At 37.0% G+C, this 21301-nt stretch overlaps 1 protein-coding gene and 1 pseudogene across 4 annotated transcripts in view; one reads left to right on the top strand and one right to left on the bottom strand.

Annotated features, from left to right (window-relative positions):
- The window catches only part of AGTPBP1 (ATP/GTP binding carboxypeptidase 1), a 183444-nt gene that overhangs the window by 148720 nt on the left and 13423 nt on the right, over positions 1 to 21301 (bottom strand). For all 4 annotated transcript variants that reach the window (XM_021671912.2, XM_064361611.1, XM_021671910.2 and 1 more), the window contains exon 2: positions 12559 to 12623. In XM_021671912.2, coding sequence (XP_021527587.2) covers positions 12559 to 12590 — 32 coding nt within the window. In that variant the 5' untranslated portion in view covers positions 12591 to 12623. The remainder of the gene's footprint in view (positions 1 to 12558; positions 12624 to 21301) is intronic.
- LOC105724966 (programmed cell death protein 10-like) lies at positions 13777 to 14884 on the top strand (annotated as a pseudogene).

Genomic DNA, 21301 nt, shown 5'->3' with positions numbered 1-21301 from the left:
CTCACAAATAAGGTAAAAAAAAAAAAAAAAGCAAAAAAAATCCATAAAAATATGCAAAAGTTTTAGAATTACACAGGATGCATGGTAGTAAGACAATTTCAAACAATATGGCTTTATTTTCAAAATGCACCTTATCTTTCAGAAATTTCTGCTCAATTATAACCACGATTCTGGCTTTAATTACATTGTTACTGTTTCTCTCCAACTATTAAACACGTAACTTTGTTTGCCTATGTGGAATGGATTTTTTTACCATAATACAAAGTAAAACTGAACAAATTTTAAAGTATTCATTCATCATTAAATCACTTAAAATAGGCCGACGCGGTGGTTCACGCTTGTAATCCCAGCACTTTGGGAGGACAAGGCAGGTGGATCACGAGGTCAGGAGTTCAAGACCAGCCTGTCCAATACAGTGAAACCCCATTTCTACTAAAAAATACAAAAATTAGCCAGGCGTGGTGGCGCACACCTGTAGTCCCAGCTACTTGGGAGGCTGAAGCAGGAGAATCACTTGAACGCAGAAGGTGGAGGTTGCAGTGAGCGAAGATCATGCCACTGCACTCCAGGCTGGGCAACAAAGTGAGACTCCGTCTCAAAAAAATCACTTAAAAAAATAAATTCATTACATAGCATTTTTATGAATGCTATCTGTATTTTACCAAAGAAAAAAAAAATTAGAAGAGCAGCAGTGTTTTACATTATCATAAATCTCTTTAATGTTTCGTTCAGTAGAAAACAGAGTCTCGGGGCCGGGCGTGGTGGCTCACGCCTGTAATCCCAGCACTTTGGGAGGCCGAGGCAGGTGGATCACGAGGTCAAGAGATCGAGACCATCCTGGTCAACATGATGAAACCCCATCTCTACTAAAAATACAAAAAATTAGCTGGGCATGGTGGCGCGTGCCTATAATCCCAGCTACTCAGGAGGCTGAGGCAGGAGAATTGCCTGAACCCAGGAGGCGGAGGTTGCAGTGAGCCGAGATCGCGCCATTGCACTCCAGCCTGGGTAACAAGAGCGAAACTCCGTCTCAAAAAAAAAAAAAAAAGAAAGAAAAGAAAAAAAAGAAAACAGAGTCTCAACACCTATTTCTGCATTCAATCTGTTACAGTATCACACATCATGAGGCCTCTGGAAAACAGCACTTTATACTCATGAGCAAATGAGTGTGAATAAAGCAAATCATCTCTCAGTGCTACTTACTATGAAAATGGCTGTGACCTCATACCTCTAAAGTCCACAGCTAACACCTCAAGAACTTCTGGGATAGGTTATACTGCCAAAATGAACAACTCCAGAATCCCCTTGGCTTATTCAACACAATGGAAGTGTAATTCCTACTCACATTACATGTACAGTACAAGTCAGTAGGAGACTCTACTCATTCAACGACCTAGCCTGTCAGAGATGTTTTCATGTTCCCAACAGCAAGAGGAAAAAGAGAGAGATGTGGCAAATGGTGCACTAGCTCTTAAAGCTCTCACCTGGAAATGACAAATATCACTTCAGCTCATTTCACTGGGTAAAGCAAGTCACACAGCCACAGATTAACCTCAAAGAAAATATAATACAACCCTGCCAGGTGCCCAAAAGGAGAACTAAACTCTCTGTGACCAGTCCTTATGACTACCACACTAGGTATAGCCATGTATCCAAGTCCTGGTCAGTGAGATGCAGGCAGATGAGATGTAAGCCACCTTGCAAGTTTTGCTTTTAAGAATAAGATGTGCATCCTTTCCACATTCCCACTGGCTATGATATGGTGAGAATGAGAAAAAATGCCTTGCACCCAGAGATAGAAGTCACAGACTCAGCCATTCTGCCACCCTTGAACAATCACCATTAGGTTAATAAAATAGAAATAAATTTCAATATTTAGCCATTGTATTCTGAGGTATCTATTACATCAGCTTAGCCTATATCTAAACTAATGCATTGCTATACACATTAAGCGCACTATACCTTTTCTTTTTCTTTTTTGAGAAAGGCTCTTGTTCTGTCGCCCAGGCTGGAGTACAGTGGTGCGATCTTGGCTCACAGCAACCTCTACCTCCCACGTTCAAGGGATTCTTATGCCTCAGCCTCCAGAGTAGCTGGGGTTACAGGCACACACCACCACGCCCGGCTAAGTTTTGTATTAGAGACAGTGTTTCACCATGTTGGCTAGGCTGGTCTCAAACTCCGGACCTCAAATGATTTGCACACCTCAGCCTCCCAAAGTGCTGGGATTACGAGCATGAGCCACCACACCTGGCCTTTTTTTCTTTTTTTCTTTTTTTTTTGAGATGGAGTCTTGCTCTGCCACCCAGACTGGAAGACAGTGGTGTGATCTCAGCTCACTGCAACCTCCGCCTCCCAGGTTCAAGCGATTCTCCTGCCTCAGCCTCCTAAGTAGCTGGATGACAGGCGCCCACCATCATGCTCAACTAATTTTTGTATTTTTAGTAGAGACAGGGTTTCACCATGTTGGCCAGGCTGGTCTTGAACTCCTGACCTCAGGTAATCCACCCACCTTGGCCTCCAAAAGTACTGGGATTACAGGGGTGAGCTACCTAGCCCAGCCAACTTTTTATCCGAACCAAAATATATATTTATACAGAATTAAATCAATTACTATATTGTAGGAGTGATCAAATAGTCCACATCAGGAACACCATGAACAAAAGACAATGTAAAAACACCATAACAGAGGACAGAAACAGACTCTGACAAATTACTTTATAAACAGGGAGAACAACAACCCTCTCCAAGCCCCCATAACCACTATTTCACTGTCTACTTCTATGAGATCAACTTAGATGTGGGTCATGCCCACAATCCCAGCACTTTGGGAGGCCAAAGCGGGCATATCACGAAGTCAGAGGTTCGAGACTAGCCTGGCCAACATGGTGAAACCCTGTCTCTACTAAAAATACAAAAATTAGCTGGGAGTGGTGGTGGGCGCCTGTAATCCTAGCTAGTTGGGAAGCGGAGGCAGAAGAATCGCTTGAAACTGGAAGGCAGAGGTTGCAGTGAACTGAGATCATATAATTGCACTCCAGCCTAGGCGAAAGAGCAAAACTCAATTTTTTTTCTTTTTTTTTTTTTTAAAGACAGGGTTTCACCATGTTGGTCAGGCTGGTCTTGAACTCCCAACCTCAGGTGATCCGCCCATCTTGGCCTCCAAAGTGCTTGGATTACAGGTGTGAGCCACCATGCCCGGTCGCAAAACTCAATTTAAAAAAAAAAAAAAAAGTAGTAGCCTGATTATTTTTGCCCCATATAAATAATTTTATCTTTTTACCTAGCTACCCAAAAGACTATCTTTAAGGTCCAAAACTTTTGTTCTAGAATATGTCCATAGATTAGCAATGTCCTAATCTGCTCAATTTTCCCTGACACAGCCTGTGTGGTTTAAGTCATCATTCTTCCTTCTCCCTCCCCGCACTCAACCAAAAGTTTTTTTGATATGTTTCTAAAAACATACCTTTTTAAATAATACGTTCTATTCCACTATTTCCATTTCCTTCCTTGGAAATTACGGTTACAAGTATAATGAACTTCTTCTGCCAGTCTTCCACATCTAACCTTTAATCTCTAATCATTGTTAATAATTTGTTTATATCCATTAAATTGTGTTCACTTTCTCCATTACTATTCTTCACGTGTTTTACTGTGCTTTTATAGTACCTACTATTTTTGTACTCCTTGTAATTTAATTGTCCTTTCTGTGATATTTTCTCTTCTGTTTTAAGTATTGCCAGTTCACATTTCACCTCTTCCTGGTGACTCACAATATCATCTCTCAGTTTATCTGTTTCTGCTGTACGATCTTCAAAGACGTAACTGCATCATCAGTTTTGTTTTTTTTTCAATTTGTAGTGAAATATTTCATGAGAATTTTCACTTGCTTCCTAAAAATGTTATTTTTGGTAACAACTCTTTGTTAATCCTCTCTTTTTCTCCTTCTTTTTTTTACAGTACCTTTTAATTACTCATTGAATGAGCTAAATTTTCCTTGATCAGTAACTTGCATAAGCTCCTATAAAAAGATGGCAGATGAAAGAAAGCCAGGGTAGCATTTCAAATTAATTAGTCTCATAATGGAATGGCTCTGTCCTTTGCTGCCACAGAGACAGACTGCTGTGGATACATGCTATTGGTTTACAGAATTACTGAACAGCCTGCCTGATCTGCTTCTCTGAACCAATCCCATCCATGAAATATTTTTCTCCCATCTCTGCATAACCCAGCTACAGTGAGTTGTAGAACTGTTGCAAAACAATTCTGGGTCCACCCTAAACCTTCAACAAATATATTTTTGCTAGAGCTTTCTGAGATCTGCTATTCTGAGCCCTCTGGTCCCTATCTCTATTTATCTTCACTTCCTCCCAAGCAGCTTCTGCCCAATGTCCCAGCTGCATTTGGCAGCCTTTATATGTATTGCTGAGTTTGCAGATAATGTTTCCTAAACTTGTCAATAACTGAACTTTCAAAGAATGAGGCTGTTTAGTCCTCCTAGTTTTTTGAGTATTTTAAATAATTTCCAGGAAGAGATGGTGAAGACAAAATTATTCAATGATGTTCAAACTGGAAGTTCAAATATACAATTTTTAAAGGCCTCTCGGCTCTTGTGAAGGGAATAGATTACATAAAGGACTCAAGAGCAGAGGCAGAGAAGTAAGTAAGGAGACTATTACAGTGGTCTTAGAAAGCAACGATAAAATCCTGGTCAAGGTAGCAACAGTGGGCATGGAGAAGTACACAAACAAGTGATTTACTTTTAGTGACAGACGCAAAACACAGTATTCACTGGTAGTCTGGATGTAGGGTGCTAAACAAAAAGACTGTCAAGTATGACTCCCAGATTTATGGCTTGCACTTGTGCATGGTTAGAATGTCATTTAACCTAGACAGAGTAACACTAGAGGATGAAAAGATTTGGAAAGGCTCAATTTGGGGGAACACATTATGTTGGAGATGACTATGAAACTTCCAGCTGACAATACTTAACAGGCATGGAGATACAGAAGGATTGGTCTCCACTACAGCTGACATCTAAATCAATAGAACTCAAATGAGATTGTTTTAAGGACAGTGTATAGGTTATAAAGAGAAAAAGTTTAGGACTGAGTCCTGAGGTCTATTTACAGGTCCTACAGAGGAAAAAGTCCCATAAGTAGGTTTAGAAGCAGTGGTCAATGAAGTAGGAAGAAAAACAAAAGACAACGGTACCATAGAAACCAACTGAAATACGTTTCAAATAGAAGGGAAAAAATCTAAAAGAAATGTCAATTGCTGCTTAGACGTTAAATAAGACGGAAGCAAAAAAAAAAAAAAAAAAAAAAAAAAAAAGGCTTACCACCTGAAAACTAAAGGTGACCTTGTGCTTCCATATCCTACCAATATGGAAAGATCATATCCTACCACGATGGAAAGACAGGAAACAAATGAGGTGAATCCAATACTTGCCCCAGCTTACAGCCTCGACAGTTTCAGGCAATGTAAGAAGGCAGAACCCAGACAGAGCCCAACAGACTTTAGTTGAGGAGTTAAAGCTAAGAGTCCAGGAAGACCATCATGGCTAGAATTCAAAGGAGTGACAACCAGAGGAGAGAAAGCTGCACAGAGGAAACTCCAGAGATCTGCAGAAGCCTCCCTCAAGTATACAGCTAAATATATATCAGTGCAGGAATATGAGGAAACTACCCAAGGCTAGGAAAAAATAATCATCAGAAAGGATTCAAAGTAATACTGCTAGGTGCTCAGAGGACAGGAAATTGTGTCTGTTCCCACCCATCAAAATTTTAAATTCTCATGACGAGCAGAGCACTGGATAGAGTACACACAAGGGTCTCGCCTCAGTAGTGAGGAATAATTTAGTCAGATAGACTGAGAATAGCTCCAATCCTATTCAGCAATCATTGAAACAAAGACTCAAAAGATTCACTTTTTTGAAGTAACTTAACTGCATCCCACAACAAGGTTCAAGAATATTTAAGGAATACAAAACGTCCAGGACAGCAGAAGGTAAAATTCAACAATCAAAAGTTACCAGGCATGCCCAGAAACAGATTAGTACAATCTATAATGGGAACAATCAAAATGAACAAAGAACTGACATAAACATTTGAATTAATAAACAAGGATATTAAAATAAGTGGTGTAACTATATTACATGTGTGCAAAACTAGTCACTTAAAAAATATAAAAAAGACCCGAATCAGACTACAATGTCTAGATGAAATATACTTTGCATGAGATAAACAGCAGATTTTACATGCCAGAAGAAAAGATGAGTGAACTTGAGGATACAGCAATAAAAAGTATCCAAAATGAAAGAGAGAAAAAAAAATTTGACAGAGCAGTGATCTGTGGACCAACCTCAAGGAAAGACATATATATTTAATTAAAGTTCCTGAAGGACAAGAGAGAGAGGAAAAGACAGAAATATGTAAAACAAAACAAAACAAAAAAGACCAAAATGTTTGCAATTTTGATAAACTACATACCCAAGAAGCTCAATAAACTAAAGGTACAAGAAACGTAAAAAAAGGAAACTACGTCAAGGGACATCATAATCAAAACCTTCCAAAATCAGTGACTTTAAAAAGAAAATGTGAAAAGGCAGCCAAATAACAAAAGACAGGTTACATACAGAAGAACAAAGATAAGTATGACAACAGAATTATCTTCAGAAAAAATGCAAGTATCCAGGAAGCCAGGAGCAGTGGCTCACACCTGTAATCCCAGCACTTTGGGAGGTCGAGGCAGGAGGGCAGCTTGAAACTAGCAGTTCCAGACCAGTCTGGGCAACATAGCGAGACCCTATCTCTGTTCAGAAGAAGAAGAAGAAAGAAGGAAGAAGGAGAAGAAGAAAATGAGTGATAAGACAATGATACTATATATTATTTTTAAATTTATCTAAAAGATAATTAAATATTTAAACTAAAACAAAGTAGTGTGTGTTGGGTCTATAACATATGTAACAGTAAGTGTATAACAAACAGCACAAAGGTTAGGGAGAGAAGAAATGGAAGGTTTTTATACTATGTAGAAAGTGATGCATCACTAAAAGACTATGATAAGTATATTACATGTATAATATAAACCTTATAAAAACCACTAAAACAAAATGGAGTTCTAGCTGATAAGGAGCTAAGCCAACAAGAAGATGAAATGGAATATAAAAAAATGCCCATTAATCTAAGAGAAGGAAGCAAAGGAGGGAGAACAGAATAAAAAATTAGACAAATAGAAAATAAATAGTAAGATGATATTTTAAAACACATTAAATATAGAGGATCTAAAACCCTCAATTAAAAGGTAGAGAAGGGTAGACTGTATATTTAAAAAAAAAAAAAAAAAAAAGCAGCTGGGTGCAATGGCTCACGCCTATAATCCCAGCACTTTGAAAGACCAAGGCAGGCAGCAAGGTCAGGAGTTCAAGACCAGCCTGACCAATAGGGTGAAACCCTGTCTCTACTAAAAATACAAAAATTAGCCAGGTGTGATGGTGGGCGCCTGTAGTCCCAGCTACTCAGGAGGCTAAGGCAGGAGAATTGCTTGGACCCAGAGGCAGAGGTTGCAGTGAGCCGAGATCATGCCACTGCACTCCAGCCTGGGCAACAGAGCAAGACTTCGTCTCAAAAAAAAAAAAAAGCAGACACAATACACGCTGCCTACAAGAAATGCACTTTAAAAATAAAGATAGAAATAGGCTAAAAATAAAACAACAGAAAAAATATATTATGCTAATACTAATCAAATCAACTATGGACCTAAACTTAAATCAGTAAAAACCTTTAGAAACTCCCCAAATATTTGGAAACTAAATAACAAGCTTCTAAATAACCCATGGATCAAAGAAAAATCAAAAGGGAAATCAGAAGGTATTTCAAACTGAATGAAAATACAATATATCAGAATTAGCAGGCTATCATTAAAACCGTATTTAGGGGGAAATTTATAGCAATAAATGTCCACAGTAGAACAGAAATGCCTCAAATCAATGACCTTAGCTTTCAATGTAAAAGATAAGAAAAAAAGAGCACACGAAACTCAAAAGTAAGCACAAGTCAGGAAATAAAAACCAAAATAGAAATCAAAGGAACATGCAAAACCACAGGAAAATCAATGAAACCAAAAACTGTACTTTGAGAATCAGTAGAATTGATAAATTTCCAAGCAGGCTGATAGGAATGGAAAAGCAACATTACTATACAGCAAAAAGATAAAAGAATACTTCAACAACTTTATGCCTATAAATTAGACAACATAGAAGAAATGAATGAATTCCTTGAAAGACATTACCTTCCTAATACTTTCATAGGAAAGTATTCGTTTCCTACTGCTGCTATAACCAATTACCACTAAACTCACTGCTTAAAAAAAACATGAACTTACTATCATATTACAGGCTAGAGATCCAAAACCAGTTTCACTGGACTAAAATCAAGGTGTAAGAAGAAATGGTTTTTCTGGAGGCTCTGGAGGAGAACCCGTTGCCTTGCCTTTTCTAGTTTCTAGGATTCCTTGACTCATGGCCTCTTTTTTACGTTAACTCTAACCTTTTGCTTCCATCATCTCATCTCCTACAAATGACGTTGATCCTCCTCCTTCCCCTTAATAAAGACCCTTATGATTACACTGGGCCCACACAGATAATATAGGATCATCTCTCCATATCAAGATGCTCAATTTACTCATATCTACAAAGTCCCTTTTACCAAGTAATATAACATATTCATTAGTTCCTGGGATTAAGGCACGGATATCTCCTAGGGGATCATTATTCAGCTTACCATAGACACAAATTACCAAAACTTACTCAATAAGAAATAGAAAACCTAAATAGTATTATCTGTATCTATTAAAGAAAGTGAATTTATACTTTAAAAACGTGCCATAAAGAAAATTCCAAGTCAAGGTGCCTTAACTGATGAATATTACCAAGCATATAAAAAAAATATCAATTTTATACAAACTCTTCCAAAAAAACTGAAAAGGAGAAAATCCTTCCTGATTTCAAAATTCTATGTGGCTAGTACTTAATACCAAAACCAGATAAAAAACATTACAAGAAATGGAAAAAGCAGCCTAATATGTTTCATGAACATAGATGCAGAAGTTCTAAACAACCCTTTAGCAAATCAAATCCAACAATATATGAAAAAGATAATAATAATATATCATGACCAAGTAAGGTCAATCACAGGAATGCAAGGTTGGTTTAATATTCGAACATTATTCAATATAATTCAACTATTAATAAACTAAGAGAGACAAACCTTGCAGCCATCTCAACAGAAAGAAAAAGCATTTCATAAACTCAAACATTCATACTGGACAAAAAATTCTCAGCATACTAGAATATAAGAGAATTTTTTCAACCTGATAAAAAGCATCTACAGAAACCCATAGCTAACAAAATGCTTAAAGGTAAAAGAATAAATGCTTTTCTCCTATGATCAGAAAACAAGACAAAAAAAAAAAAAAGACAAGGATATCCACTGTCACCATTTTTTTAGTGATATCTACTAAATGAATTTATCCTCCAACGTCATTCAGTTGCTCAATAAAGGTCATCCAGAGTAAGAGCTTTGTCCCTTGGGTGTGATGGAAAAATTTAAAGCAAGATAAAGACATCTCAGGTATCTGCAAGAATGTGTAATCATGGACAACAGATTCTATACTAATAAAAGAGGAGGAGGAAGAGATGAATGAGAGAAAATAAAAGTCAACAGATTAGAGCTCTGGGTTACGTAAAACTCTTAGAGATCAGATATTTGAGCAAATGAGCTGGAAAGATAAAAGATTATAGTTGGAGAATCAAAAGTGTAAATTAGTATTCTGAAATTACAGTTTTTCTAGTGATAAGATTTAGGGTATGACCATAATGGTAGAGAGTGAGGTGTACACAAAATTTCTGCTTCTTATATTTTACTAGATGTGCTTCTTTGATTTAAATTACCATCTATTACCATGGTCTTTAAATCTGCCAGTCTAATCTATCTAATTAGAATCTTTGTTTAAATTCAGTAACTCTGAATATTCCACCAACCCTCAAGCCACCCTTGCCTATTCAAGTCCCTATCACACAATAAACCCCTGTTTATGCGTACCTTATTTTCTAATTCTGTACACCTCAAAATTTAACACTTCACTATTTACTGGTTAAGTCTCTCATACTGTATTTGTTCAGATATTCTTTATCAGCTTGCAGGCTTTGTGTAAAAAGAGAATAGGGCTCTTTTTTCAGAACATGAATTCAACACTCATTTTCTTCAATACACTGTATTAAGTGTTATACTCATGTTTCTTTTCTACTTTCACAGATTAGTACCAAGCTAGGTACATAAAAGTATTTCATAGTTGAGAAATAAATCAAAAAGAAGCAAAGTGAAAAAGAAAGAAATCAAACAGAGTATCTACAGAAGCCTCTAGAGACATGGAAAGTATACAAAAGATTTTCTCTGAAAACTGGTGAGCTCTCATCAAATTTGAGGAAAGAAAAAAATCCAAAACAAAAGCTGGAAGTATTATTTCTCCCCCCTTTTCAGACCCTTGGAAGGCATTCTTGTAAGTTCTCCGGCACAGTCTCATTATGCCATACTATGTGAAGGGAGGGAACTTTGACCCTTTTCTATCTCAATTTGCCTTATTGCATTCAGCTTTCTTCACAGAGCAGTATGACAAGTTTTACTAGAAATTATAATTTCCTTTAGATGAAGACCATTTGCAGTGATCCCAATTTAGTTACCCTACAACAACAACAACAAAAAAGAAATATCCAATAAAATATAATTCAGAAGAAAAAATTTAAAATGACCTTAGTAGCCAGAGGCTTTCAAACTAAAAGTAATTTCACATTTTTATGAACAATGATCTAGTAGTTAGCTAGACAGTTTAGCTAATCAATAAAAATAGCATTATTTATGCAAAAAGTAAGGCTTTTGGATCATTTTAAAAATACAAATAATGCCTAATTCCTTTCCAATAGAAATTACACAATTACATGATTAAAATGAAATTTGGTATGATGTATTACAAAGTTAATAACTGCAAAACCTAGGAAATCTCACCTAAATAAACTGTGTGTACACTATTCATTATAAAACAGATTTAAAGCACACCTATCAATGTAAAGTTGTATACATGTAAACATAAGAACATTGCTACAAAGTGGAAACTTTCATTATTACGAGTATTAATACACTGTCAATTACTGAGCTAAATACTATCTAATCTTCTCAGCCTTATAATAACAGCATTATCATTAAAATAATTCTATCATTAAAATCATTGTAATAATTTTTCAGATGAGAAAACTGAGGCTTCTCAAAGTTATACAATCTGTTCATGGCTGTATAGCCAAGACAATTTCAATATACCATCAATCAGATTTGTCTTTCACCTGAAATAAACAAAACCAACATTAAGACAATTTCTTGGTATTTAAGAACTTTAACAGAGATGATATAGTGTGCTTTAACTCAGGAATCAGTTAAACATTTTCTTTTATTTTTTGAGACAGAATCTCGCTGTGTAGCCCAGGCTGGAGTGCAGTGGCACAATCTCGGCTCACTGCAACCTCCCACTCCCAGGTTCAAGCAATTCTCCTGCCTCAGCCTCCCAAATAGCTGGGACTACAGGTGCCCGCCACCACGCCCAGCTATTTTTGTATTTTTAGTAGAGACAGGGTTTCACTATGTTGGCCAGGCTGGTCTTGAACTTCTGACCTCATGATCCACCTGCTTCAGCCTCCCAAAGAGCTGGGATTACAGGCATGAGCCACCATGTCCAGCCTAAACTTTATCTGTAAAGGGCCAAATAGTATAAATTTTAGACACTGTGGGCTATGCAGTCCCTGTCATAACTATTCAACTCTGCCATTTTAGTGCAAAAGTGGCCACAGACAATATGTAAATGAATTAGCATGGCTGTGTTCCAAAAAAACCTTTATTTATAGATGCTGAAATACAAATTACATATAATGTTCATGCATCACAAAATACTATTTTTTTAACCATTTAAAGATGTAAAAACCGGCTAGGCATGGTGGCTCACGCCTGTAATCCCAGCACTTTGGGAGGCTGAAGCAGGTGGATCACCTGAGGTCAGGAGTTCCAGACCAGCCTGGACAACATGGTAAAACCCCATCTCTACTAAAAATACAAAAAATTAACAGAGTGTGGTGGTAGATGCCAATAATCCCAGCTACTCGGGAGGCTAAGGCAGGAGAGTTGCTTGAACCCAGGAGGTAGAGGTTGCAGTGAGTCAAGATTTTGTCATTGCACTCTAGCCTGGGCAAAAAGAATGAAACAGTCTCAAAAAAAAAAAAAAGAAAAAAAAAGTATATAAAAACTGTTCTGAGCTCACAGGCCATACAAAAACAGGAGGTGGTCATAGTTTGCTAACTCCTATTTTAACTGAAAAATTAAACATTAATAAACATCTTTAATTATATAAATATAACATACTATACTTAAACACAAATAATATTTTGTCAAGTATTGACTTTCAAATAATTATACATTATTTCTGTAACATGCATATTGATATTTAGAATTACAGTACCTTTTCTCTGGTATCACTTTTAACTTGCTCATCTTGAGTTACTTCATTTCATAATTGCAAATAATCTAAAAGAAAAATGTTAATGAATTAAAAACTTGTAACTCTTTTCTCTATGCATTAGATATCACAGAAGCCATACAATGGAAAGTTTTCATTATGAGCAACACAAGATAACATCAGAAACAAAAAGAGAACATTTGAGTTCTATGTGCTTCTGCTGGGTCACTTTATGCAATGTATGACTACTAAAATACCAATAACAGCCAGGAAACTGTTATCAAAATCCCAGAACTACAAAAATACAGAAACCTAACATAAAGCCATCTGCAATCTAATGTTAATATCTTTTGAGACAGTTCAAATTATCCTTCCTGTTCTAATACTCCCCCTTAAAATATACAAACCAATCACAGCATCCTGTGATTAGTGCACTTATTGTCCACCATTCATACAGTAGTCAAATATTAGCAAATATGTGATTATTCCCATATAAGAACATTTTTAAATTAGTAAAACCTTCTATATACATCTTCCCTCAAACAATAGTTTTCATTTTTAGACATTATAAAAGTTTAAACAACCTTAAACCTCAATTCACACAATTTTTATAAATCTTCAAATTTGTTTTGTAACTATTGACCCTAAAATAAAGTCTTTTAAATACCAATGCTTACTGAAGCAGAATTTTTTGACATCACTAAAAAGTAGAATAACTACTGTGAATTCAAAAAGTTAATAATATACTTGTGAAATATTCAGTAATATCATATTTAAAGAGACAATAAACACACAAAAAGAGCAATCTTCAAATTATTTAACTTAATACATTTAGAAGATACGGATATTCTGGATGTTTTTCTTCAACAATACAACTTTTCAACAAGACATACGCGATTTTTTTCATTTTCCTTATTAACTAAAAAAAGGAAACATTTAGAATTATGCACAAAAATTATATAAATTATTTTTAAAGTCAATGAGAAATTTTAAATTGTAATTTTTTTTAACTCTCTTAAGACACAATTACAAAATCAAAGTTACTTTTTTCTATTTCTAAATTAAGTAAAAATCACTATATATCCACAGAAAAAAAATCTTTTATGATTTCAAAAGCACTGATGCTGCCACAAACAGAAGAAACTATGAATACACTAACAGCACATTTCATGAAAAGTTCCCTGTGGATTGTATTAAAGTTGATAGGAGATGAAAAGAATAATGGTGAGCACTGATATCATAGCCAAGTAATTTCAACAGACGATTCAACTTGCAGTTCACAGTAAAATAGTTAAACCACAGGCATTTCTCTCCTCCTCCTCTTGGGACTAGATTACAATAAAAGTAAAGAAATAAAGTTGGTTCCTCTCGGGTCCTTCTGGTGAGCTGAAGAGGGTCCATAAGTCGGAAGTGAAGTCTGTGCCTCAGTTGTCAGTCAGTTGTGTTTTGTGCCTTATTCTTTGATCACACAAAAAATGAGAATACTGCAGTGAATGAAGTACAATTTAGCACTGCTTTTTCTACTGTAGTTGGTGTTTGAATAAGGAAGAGATGAAGAATGAAGTTTATTTCCATGTTTTATATGCCCCTCCATGCAGTCATGTATTCTGTGTGTAATGAGCTAGAAGGAGTAAATCTGCCTGCAGCTCTAGAATGAGTAAATCTGTCTGCAACTAGACACTGAGACCGTTTTCATTATGATTGAAAAAGACAATCTAGGTCTCACACAAGACATCATTATGAAAATTTTAGAAAAAAAAAGTGTAGAAGTTAACCATACAGAATCCCTTCTTCATATGGCAGCTGATGATGTGAAAGAGTCTAAGACTGGCCGGGTGTGGTGGCTCACGCCTGTAATCCAAGCACTTTGGAGGCCAAGGCGAGCGGATCACCTGAGGTCGGGAGTTGAGGAACAGCCTGACCAACATGGTCAAACTCCGTCTTAAAAAAAAAAAAGAGTCTAAGACTGAATGACCAGAGCCAGAATTCTGAGACCTAAATGAAAGAGCACGAGCACTTAAACAAATTCTCAGTAAGATCCCAGATGAGATCAATGACAGAGTGAGGTTTCTGCAGACAGTCAAGGACACAGCTAGTGCAATAAGGTAACTTCTTGATAACAGCGAATACTGTCTTTAAAAAATAGCAATACCAGAAGCACAGGGCACTTGAACACTAAAACAAAGAATTTGTAAAGTACATCAAAAGTTCTAGTGATACTCTGAAAATGTATTTTAAAGATGGCAAAACAATAAATGTGTTTATAAGTGCTAACTGACTAATTTATCAAACCAACTTAGTACTTCAGATCTTCAAAACTGTGGCCTGAAAGTTGTATATGTTATAAGAGAGATATTTCTCAGTAGCAGTAGTTAACTGTCTTTATCTGTAAACTTTAAAGTTCAGCTGTATAAGTTATCAGCCCCTCCCAACGGAATCTAGTCCAGGATGTTGAATGGGATTATTGCCATTTTATGCTATATTTTTGTAAAATGTAGCTTCATCATAATCTCACACTGAAGATTTTGCATCATTTTTGCTATTATTATTCTTTTAAGACTTATAAGTCAAAAGAATGTACGCCTTAATGTATCATTATATAACATTCCTTAAAATAACTGTAGATATTGGTGTTGTTTCTGGCATTTTAACTTGAAAGTGATACGCTACAAGATAAAGTATTTAAGAATATTTGACGGCAAATATTCAATATATAGTATATATCTGTTAAACATCTCCTGAAAAAATGCATATATTTGTGTGTGTATATATGATCAGAATATCAAGACAATGTGGTGCAATGTCTAAAAAACTTCTAATAGGAGCTTATTATAGCAGTTTATCAAAAATAAAGGGCTGGGCACCATGGCTCATGCCTGTATAATCCTAGCACTTTGGGAGGTCAAGGTGGGAGGACCACCTGAGGTCGGGAGTTCGAGACTAGCCTGACCAACATAGAGAAACCCTACCTCTACAAAAAATACAAAAATTAGCCTGGCCTGTTGGTGCACGCCTATAATTCTAGCTACTTGGGAGGCTGAGGCAGGAGAATCGCTCGAACCAGGAGGTGGAGGTTGGGTTGCAGTATGTTGAGATCACACCACTGCATTCCAGCCTGAGTGACAGAGTGAGACTCTGTCTCAAAAAAAATAAAATAAAATAAAGCAACAAGAATTCTGAAGAAGGGAGGGAGGGAGGAAGGAAGGTTGGTTATGTTTAAGCCTACAGTGACAGAAAAGAAAATTAAGGGAGAAGAAGGAACAGGTATTCTGCTAAGAAAATTAAGGGAGAAGAAGGAAAAGGTATTCTGCTAAGAAGAACCCAGGAAACTAGAAATCTAGCACTCAGAAATAACAAAGATGACAGACGAAGACTATGAAACAGGGCTAACTAAAACTTTGGAATTACAAATAGTAACTTTTTACCTCCTCTATATCTCCATGGCCCACGACTGTGGAACACGCTCAGTAATATCAAGCATCTAACCCATGGCAAATAATTTTCACTAAAGAAATAGACAACCACAAAGTGCTTTCTAGGCTTAAGAGTCCCTGGGAAAAAGGTCAGCTCTCAACCCTATTATCCTGAGGCTAGGCCAGTGTATCCCTTACAGTTCACTTTTTATTACTGAAGCCTGAAGCCACAACACTTTAGAATAAATGAAAAAGCTTGCAAAAGTTTGTGTTCATGACAAAATTATGTAATAGAAAGTGCAGGCACCTAGAAGCAGAAGTAATGCATTTCATCACCAAGTTTGTGGCTTTGTCAAGCAAGTGTGATAAAGCAAGAGAGGGGCAGAGGAACTGAGAATGTATGCAAAAAGTGACTACAAAAACTGAGCTCAGAATTTAGGTATAATCTACTCTCTTTCCTCTTTATTGGATCATTTTCATCACCATAAAATCATGATATTTCTGTGTCTTAGGAAAAAAACTCTCTCACTTTCATCTCCCCAATTCAGCTACTATCCCATTTCTCTTCTTCTGAAAGCAAAGACGTGTTTATTCACACTGTCAACAAGCCCTCTCTTCCAATCCTCTGTTAAACACATTTCCATACTTTTCACCAACACCATCCTTATCAATAAACAATGATCTCCATGTTACTAAATCCAATTATCAATTCTCAGTTCTCATCTTATTTGTCCTATCACCAGCACTTGATACAGCTGACCATATCCTCTTCTTAGAAATATGTTCTTCATTTGACTACACTTTGTTTTCTGCCAACCTCACTGACCACATGTAAGTTTCCTTTAAAGGAATGCCAAAGGCTTAGTCCTTTTCTCGTCCTCTACTCACTACAGTCTCTTCCTTGGTGATCTCTTCTAGTCTTGTAATTACTCAACATTTCCACTTGGATCTCTAATAATATTGCCAACTCAACATATGAAAAACTGATCTGACCTTCCCTTCCAAGTGTGCGCTACCCTAGCTTTCCCATCTAAGTTAAAGACAATTCTATGTCTCTAGTTGCTTAATCCGAAACCTTAGCTTCATCCTCGTCTCCTGTCCTACACCCAATACATCAGGAAGTCTTGATAATTCTACTTTCAAAATATATCCAGAATCTGATCACTTTACCATATCTACCATGGTCAAGCCAACAATGTCACTAGTCTCCTTTCTACCTCTCATGGCCCCTACAGTCTATTCTCAACACATCTTTAGTGATCCTTTTTATACATTGGGGGATAGAAGGATAAAACACCTTAGGTAGATTTTTGCCACGACTCTGCTCAAAGCTCTGTGCTGCTGCCCATTTCAATGGCATAAAGGGCCCTAGGGGAATACCCCCAGCCCTTACTTCCCTGACCGCATCTCCTGTCTACAACTCTTCTCACTCATCCTGCTCTGGATGCACTGGCTGGGCCTCCTTGCTTTCCTCCAACACAACAGGCTCTCACCTTAGTGCCTTTGCATAAGCTGTTTCTTTTGCCTGAAATGTGCTTCTGCCAGATATCGCAATAACTAACTCCATCGCTTCCTTTGCTCAAGTATCACTTTTTCAATACTACCCATCCCAACCATCCTATTTAATATTGCAAACTACCTCCAGACCCTAGCATACCCATTGCCCCTTCCTGAATCTACTTTGTCTTCTTCCAAAGCACTTACTGGCTTCTAAAATGCATGATTCAAAAATAACTGAACAGGATGGGTGCAGTGACTCACATCTGCAATCCCAGCACTTTTGGAGGCTAAGGTGGGAGGACTGCTTGAGCCCAGGAGTTCAAGAACAGCCTGGGCAACATAGCAAGACCCCATCTTTACAAAAATAAAAAAAAATTAAACAGGAATGGTGGCATACACCTGTAGTCCCAGCTACTCAGAAAACTGAAATGTGAGGACCACCTGAGCATGGGAGGTTAAGGCTGCAGTGAGCTGTGTTCATACCACTAAGCTTTAGCCTGGGTGACAGAGCAAGACCCTGTCTCAAAAAATAAATGAAATAAAAATAACTAAACGTTTTTGCTATGGTCTGAATGTTTATGTGCCTCCCAAAATTCCTATGTTAAAATACTAACCCTCAAGTGACAATATGAGAAATTGGAGCCTTTGGGAGATAATTAGGTCATAAGGGTGGGACCTTCACGAATGGGTTTAGAGTTCTTATAAAAAAAAAAAAAAAAAAAAACACCCTAGAAAATAAGCTCTTTTCCTTGCACCATGTGAGCACACAGTGAAAAGGCACCATCTATGAACCATGAAACAGATCCTCACCAGATGTGAACCTGCCAGTGCCCTGATCTTAAACTTCCCAGCCTTCAGAACTGTTAGAAATAAACATCTGGCTGGGCACAGTGGCTCATGACTATAATCCCAGCACTTTGGGAGGCAGAGACAGGTGGATCACCTGAGGTCAAGAGTTCAAGACCAGCCTGGCCAAGATGGAGAAACCCCATCTCTACTAAAAACAGAAAAATTAGCCAGGTGTGGTGGCGGGTGCTTGTCATCTCAGGAGGCTGAGGCAGAAGAATCACTTGAACTTGGGAGGCAGAGGTTGCAGTGAGCCGAGGTCACACCATTGCACTCCAGCCTGGGCAACAGAGTGAGATTCCATCTCAAAAAAATATAAAATAAAATGAAAAAGTTCTGATAAAATTTGATAGTAAAGAAAAGAGAAAAATAAAAAGAAAAGAAGGAAACATCTGTTCTTTATAAGCTACCTACTCTATGGTGTTTTGTTACAGCAGTCCAAATAGACTAGGACAACTTTGAAAATTGTCATTATTGAACAACCAGTTATATACAAACCTGCGTCAAAACCAATTTTTGAGAGAACAGTTTATTTCTATAAACTTACAAATGCTCAATATATGCCACATCATTAACACATACATTAATGCCACAATCTACTTTATCCCAGACCCTTTGCAGTTTATCACAATTGTTTACTACAAAAGCAACCAAAATAGATTATTTCCTCAAGATTGTGGGGAAAATGTGGTAAAAATACAAGGTTCTTGATATATCCACATAAAACTCATATGGTATATAATAGCTAAGACTTCACTAGCCACTATTTCACTCTTTTTATTTATACAATAACAGACAACTTATTTAACAACAATGTGTACTGTCTATTATCTATCTCTTTCCACTGGAATTAAAGCTCCATGAGGGCATGGAGCTTTGTTTTGCTCACTAAATGCCTCCCAAGTATCTAGAAGAATGTCAGCATACTGCAGGTGCTAAATAAATTTTTTAATAAACAAATGAATACTTTCAAGTTTTCTTTTGAAAAAATTTTACTACACAAGAAAGAAAGTCTTCATTTTTTAAAATCCAGTAATAATGGCAGATATGATATACTGGTATACAGTATCTCTCTCAATTTCCCTCTACTGTGCCTTCCTATACCATAGGAACTTGAAAGATTAAAAACTAAAAAGCATTTCCCAGACTCCCCTGCACCCTGCAGCTACACTTCCAGATGTAACTTAAGTCTGCCAAATTCATCACTTGTGAGAGATTCAGAAGATGAGCAAAAGCTGCCCAATTATAAAGGAAAGCACAGTTGCAGACATGTTCAGTTTTTCTATAGCAATGTAAGAAGAGGTCCCATTCCACAAGATATTGAAGATATCAGACTGCTTCAGTTCTTTGAGAGATCAGAAATTTAACAAAAAGAAGAAAGAAAAAACCCTTTAACTTTTGTGCATCGAGCAATGGCAGTATTGACAGTACATGAACAACCTCATTAACAATTTTGCTAGAAATCAGCCATATGTAGTAGTGCACAGTAAGACCATGTTTATTGGGATACAGTTGTCCTTGATAACTAACTGGAGGTTGCTTTGCATGGGGGGGATGGCAGGGGGCTAATGAACATCAGCCTCTCCCTCTCGAATTAACTCCCCAAACCTCCCCATAGGTACCACCAACTGCCTGATAAGAGCGAATAAGCTCTACAAGTGTAATGGAAAATCGGAAAGAAATTTTAATTCTAATGAAAAGGCCAGCCACAGTGGCTTACTTGTAATCCCAGCACTTTGGGAGGCCAAGGGGGGAGGAATGCTTGAGCCCAGGAGTTTGAGACTAGCCTGGGCAATATAGTGAAGCCTTGTTTCTACAAAAAATTTAAAAATTAGGCTGGGCGCAGTGGCTCACACCTGTAATCCTAGCATTTTGGGAGGCCGAGGCGGGCAAATCACCTGAGGTCAGGAGTTTGAGACCAGCCTGGCCAACATGGCAAAATCCCGTCTCTAGTAAAAAATAAAAAACAAAATAGTCAGATGTGATGGCACATGCCTGTAATCCTGGCTAACTGGTAGGCTGAGGCAGGAGAATTTCTTGAACCCAGGAGGCAGAGGTTACAGTGAGCCAAGATCGTGTCACTGCACTCCAGCCTGGGTAACAAAGCAAGACTCCGTCTCAAAAAAAAAAATTAGCCGGTGTGGTGGCATGCATCTATGGTCCCAGCTACATGGAGTCTGAGGTAAAAGAATCACTTGAGCCTGGAAGGTTGAGGCTACAGTGAGTCGTGTTCACGCCACTGAACTATATAACCTGAGTAACAGAAAAAGACTCTGTCTCAAAAAAAAAAGGAAATGTTTACATCTTGCAACTCAGTTACCCCCAATGCTTTGCTATTTGGTGCAAACTCTGCAAAATATGGACAAAATTACAATGGAGTTATATAATGAAAATTTAGTTTTGTGATTTTTCTCAATTAGTTTTTTGTTATGGTCTTATGTCTTATACATTAACATCTGCAGTTTACAAATGCCTGATAATCCAATGTGGCAATTTCTGAGGATGAAGTGTGAGAAAAGGACCAAAGGAAAATTCTGGTAAGGTCAGTAAAAAACTATCTAGTGAGTCATTTCATGGCACTAGTGCATCAAGAGACACATGAAACAAGTCCCTCTTTACAATGAAAGCTACTTATCAGTGGATGTATACATGGGCTATTAACTAAGTTTTTCCTAAACCATTTTGTGTTGTCTGTGGAAAACAACTTTACAAATACAGCAATGGTTCCAGAAAAATTCAAAAGACACTTAAATACAAATTATATTCGTTTGACAGGTTAAATGTCAATATACTCTTAGGTATATACCCAAATGTCAAATGTACTGTAATCTCAAAACAAACAGAATAAAGATTTTGTTTAAAAAAAAAATCAGTGAAAAGGCTGAAGCAGCAAATTACACAGTAGAATTTATTGCCTAGAAAAGGGAAAGTCACACAATTAGTGGTGAGAATCTACTATAATTATAATAAAAAATGTAAAATTACAC

This window comes from Aotus nancymaae, unplaced genomic scaffold (assembly GCF_030222135.1).
Source record: "Aotus nancymaae isolate 86718 unplaced genomic scaffold, 86718_ANA_hifiasm-v0.15.2.pri h1tg000041l, whole genome shotgun sequence".
Taxonomy (NCBI): domain Eukaryota; kingdom Metazoa; phylum Chordata; class Mammalia; order Primates; family Aotidae; genus Aotus; species Aotus nancymaae.
This window is presented reverse-complemented; position numbering and strand designations above follow the sequence as displayed.